At 37.9% G+C, this 4,169-nt stretch overlaps 1 protein-coding gene across 1 annotated transcript; it reads left to right on the plus strand.

Moving 5' to 3' along the window:
* The first annotated feature begins 536 nt into the window (after positions 1–536).
* Positions 537–3,707, plus strand: LOC107924292 (protein NETWORKED 2D). The gene is made up of 2 exons (XM_016854660.2): positions 537–716; positions 806–3,707. The coding sequence occupies exons 1-2, from the start codon at positions 623–625 to the stop codon at positions 3,574–3,576; spliced, it is 2,865 nt and encodes a 954-aa protein (XP_016710149.1). The 5' UTR covers positions 537–622; the 3' UTR covers positions 3,577–3,707.
* The last annotated feature ends 462 nt before the right edge of the window (positions 3,708–4,169 follow it).

A 4,169-nucleotide genomic window follows, 5' to 3' on the forward strand; every position in this document is an offset into this window, starting at 1 on the left:
AAAATTTTAAGTCTTTATTTTTTTCTGACCGAACTTAAATAAAAATAAAATATATTAATATTCTACTTAAATCCAATATAATGATGGTGACATATGATAAATAAATTTGATGAAAATCAAGGAGACCCAAACAATAATAATGATTAAAATAGTGCTGCGCACAATTACGTAAATTACCCTCCAAAAATATAACTGAAATTACCTGTCATTGCCAACCAGATAGATCAGGGGGCTCCTAAATTTAATAGCCTAACATTCTATTAAAAGCATTCTTTATTTATTTGAAAGCTTTCCAAAAGTTGTTTAGTCTTCAACTGGCTGACAGATTATTATACTACTTTAGCTTAAACAGCTTTGATTTCTAATAATAAAATTAGTATTTTCCCACACTTTTTGACAACTTTATCATTACTATTATTATTATAATAATTTTTTAAAAAATAGAAAAATGTCAGTTAAAGCAAAAAAGAAGGGTGCCCTGAACACCCTGGAACAATGCAACATTCATGACCTATTTAGTTTGCTCTCCTCCCCTCCATCATCACAACATTTACATTCACATAACCAAAAACAATAACAAAAAAGAATAAAAAATCAAAGGAAAGTAATAAGGATTGAAAAGATGTTGCAGAGAGCAGCTAACAATGCATATTCATGGTGGTGGGCTAGTCATATCAGAACAAAGCAGTCTAAATGGATGGATCAAAACCTTCAAGGTATTTCTTTTGCTTGATGTTTTTGTTTTTTTCTTGTAATAATTTCTGGGTTTTGAATCTTTGATGTCTGAACTGTGGGGAAAATGCAGATATGGAGCAACAGGTAAAGGCTGTTCTTAAGCTGCTGGACGAAGAAGGAGACTCGTTCGCAAGGAGAGCCGAAATGTACTACAAAAGGAGGCCCGAATTGATCCATTTTGTGGAAGAATCCTATAGAGCTTATCGAGCCTTAGCTGAAAGATATGATCACTTATCAACTGAGCTACAAAATGCTAACAGCACCATTGCTTCCGTTTTCCCAGAGCAGCTTCATTTCGCGATGGAGGACGAAGACGAATTCGGGTCTCCCAAGTTCTCGAAAAAGCCATTGGAGAACTCGAAGGGATATTCCTACGTCCCCTATGTTCCTGAGTACTCGAAAGCCCATCCATATCTTACTGACAACTCCAAAGGCCATTCCTATCTCCCCTACGTTCCCCAGAACGCCACAGGCAATATCGCCTCTGTCCCAAATGTCCCAAACCCTCTATTTAAAGATGCTAAGGGCTCAGTCACATCAGGCTTCAAGAAAAAGCAACAGAAGATAATATCACAAAAAGGGAGTATTAGTGTGATTCCGAAATCCGGTTTGAGTATACCCCAAGGACTTGATGCGATTCATAGGCTTCAGAAACGGATCCTGGCATTGCAGACCGAGAAAGAGTTCGCTCACAGCACCTACGAGAGTGGGATGGCCAAGTATTGGGAATTAGACAATGAGATTCAAGTGATTCATAAGCAACTTTGTGGCTTGGAAGATGAGTTTGGCGAAGGTAAAGCGATTGCAGATGATGAGGCTCGAATCCTGATGGAAGTGACCGCTTTGAAATCTTGTAGAGATACATTGGCTCAGCTCGAAGAGAAACAGGAGAGGTCTGCAATGGAAGCTCAAATCGAGCATAAAAGGGTCAAGGTTTCCAGGGAGAAGTTGAACGCCCTCAAGAAAAAGTTCCATCTCTTGAATGAAGTCAATCAAGAAAAGGGTGCTAGCGACAATGATGATAACCAAAAGAGAAAGGAAATAGAATCTTTAAAGGGGAAGATCAAGAAACAGTTTGAGGTTTTCTTTAGTGGAACTTTGAGTGTGACGGAGATGGCTGAGAAGATCGATGAACTCGTGAACAACGTGATCAACTTAAAAAGCACGGTCACATCTCAGTCGATTCTTGTCCAAAGACTACGAATCGAGATCGATGAGCTACAGGGTCAAATTGAGGTGTTGGAAGATGAAAAAGCCACATCGATTGATGGGAAAAATGATGTGAAATTGAAGAAGATAAGGGAAATGGAGGGGAAGTTGAATGAGATTCAGGATTTGAGCCAGACTGTTGAAGATAAAAACAACAATCTCCAAATCTATTTCACTGAAGCAAATTGTAGTATTGATCATATTTCCGAAAAATTTGATCGTATGATGCCATTGCCAGATGACAAGGTCGATGAAGTAGAGAAGAGCTCATCCATGGAAGTCAAATCATCAAATGAGAAGGAGACCAAAACAGGCATTGAGCTTGAAACAACAACAACAACAACAACAGGAACTGTCATGGTGTCTACTTCATTACAAGGGAAGGACACCGAAGCCGCAAAAGAGCATGAATCTGATGCAACTTGTACAAATGGAGGGGTTATTAGCCATGAAACTTCAATGGCTTCGGAGAAATGTGAAGACTCGACAGCGCGAGCTTCTTCACTGACAGTGAACACCATTGCCAAAGTTGGAATAGAAGGGGATGAGCCAAACTCGAAGCAGTTGCTGTCGAAAGGTATTGAAGACAAAGCGAAGGATATATTGATGGAATACAGTTTGAAGCTTCGAAACCAGAATAAGGATACAGAGAAGAAGCTGAAGGAAGCTGAGGCAAATAACCAAAATGGGATGTTTGACATAATGTCGCAGCTGAAAGAACTTAAAGAGAGTAATGCCATGAAAGATGAATTAATCCGATCCTTACAAGAGAAACTAAGCCAAACAGGTGTTGGTGAAGCAAGTTCAGTGATTTCTGAGAAAATAGTGGTTATCGAAACTCAGCCTGCAGAAAGCCGAGTAAACGGAGGCTTCGATGTGATCGATGCGGTGATGCAAATTGCCAAGTCGGGAACTACTTCAGAAATCGAAGATAAGTTCCGGGCGGACATCGATGAACTACTTGAAGAGAACTTGGATTTCTGGTACAGATTCAGTACTACATTCCAAGAGGTGAACAAGTTTGAAGAACAAGTGAAAGATTTATCGGCGGAGGTATTGGAAATCGAGGAAAGACGAAAGGAAAGCGGAGATAACAATGAAAACAGTGTGAAATATGCGCCGCAATCAGACGCGCGGCCACTGTACAAACATCTGAGAGAGGTGCAGAAGGAGTTGAGAGTGTGGATGGAAAAGGGTGTAATGCTAAAAGAAGAACTGAAGGAGCGGTTCTCGTCATTGTGTGAGATCCAAGAAGAAATAACAAGGGCTCTGAAAGCAAGTGCTGAAGATGATGAGTTCAAGTTCACAAGCGACCAAGCAGCCAAATTCCAAGGCGAGATATTGAACATGAAACAAGAGAACGTCCGAGTTGCAATCGAAGTGCAAGCTGGTCTGAACAATGTAACAAAATTGCAGCTTGAAGTTGAGAGGAACCATGCAAGATTGAGTGAAAAATGGGGAATTTCGGGGTCTAAGAACCGCCAAAGTGGCCAACTGCAATGCTCCGAAAGGCGGTCTAGAGTTCCGTTGAGCGCATTCCTCTTCGGCGGCAAACCGAAGAAGCAAAGGACATCCATCTTGCGTCGGATGAACAGTGGTTTAATGAGATCAGTCAATAGTAGCAAATACTAGATATTAATTTAAGTAAATTGATCATTGCTTTATGCTTGTATTAGCTTTCTACTATTAAGTTCTTCATTATTAATATTTGCTTTTACTGGCATTGCATTTAAGAGCTAATGAAATTAACTTTAAACGATCAATCCCTTCTCTCCTTAAAATTTCTCATTCAGATAGGCTGTTGTGTAAGGTTTTGTGATGTGAGATTAAACACGGCTGATATATTTGTCTCACACCAAATTACTATCTATTAATTATAAATGATTTTATTTAAATTTAATTATAAATATATATAAATATATTTTTAATATTATATCAATAATAAATTTAGACTTTCAGACCGGGTCGGCTTAATTAAAAATGGGTCTAACTAAAAAAAAAACTATAATTTTTGGGGCACGGCCCAAATGACATATTGACAAATGAACTTCAAATTAAGAGATTTTCTCGATTTGAGTAAAAAAGTAAGAGGAAAAACAAATATAAACACCATGATTGGTTGGATTGTTAAAATTTAAAAAATTATTTTAATTATTTAATTCTATTTGATGATAATTTTATCATAATAAAAATTTAATTTTAATTGAATCATAAAATAATATATT

This window comes from Gossypium hirsutum, chromosome A12, assembly GCF_007990345.1.
Source record: "Gossypium hirsutum isolate 1008001.06 chromosome A12, Gossypium_hirsutum_v2.1, whole genome shotgun sequence".
In the NCBI taxonomy this organism is placed as follows: domain Eukaryota; kingdom Viridiplantae; phylum Streptophyta; class Magnoliopsida; order Malvales; family Malvaceae; genus Gossypium; species Gossypium hirsutum.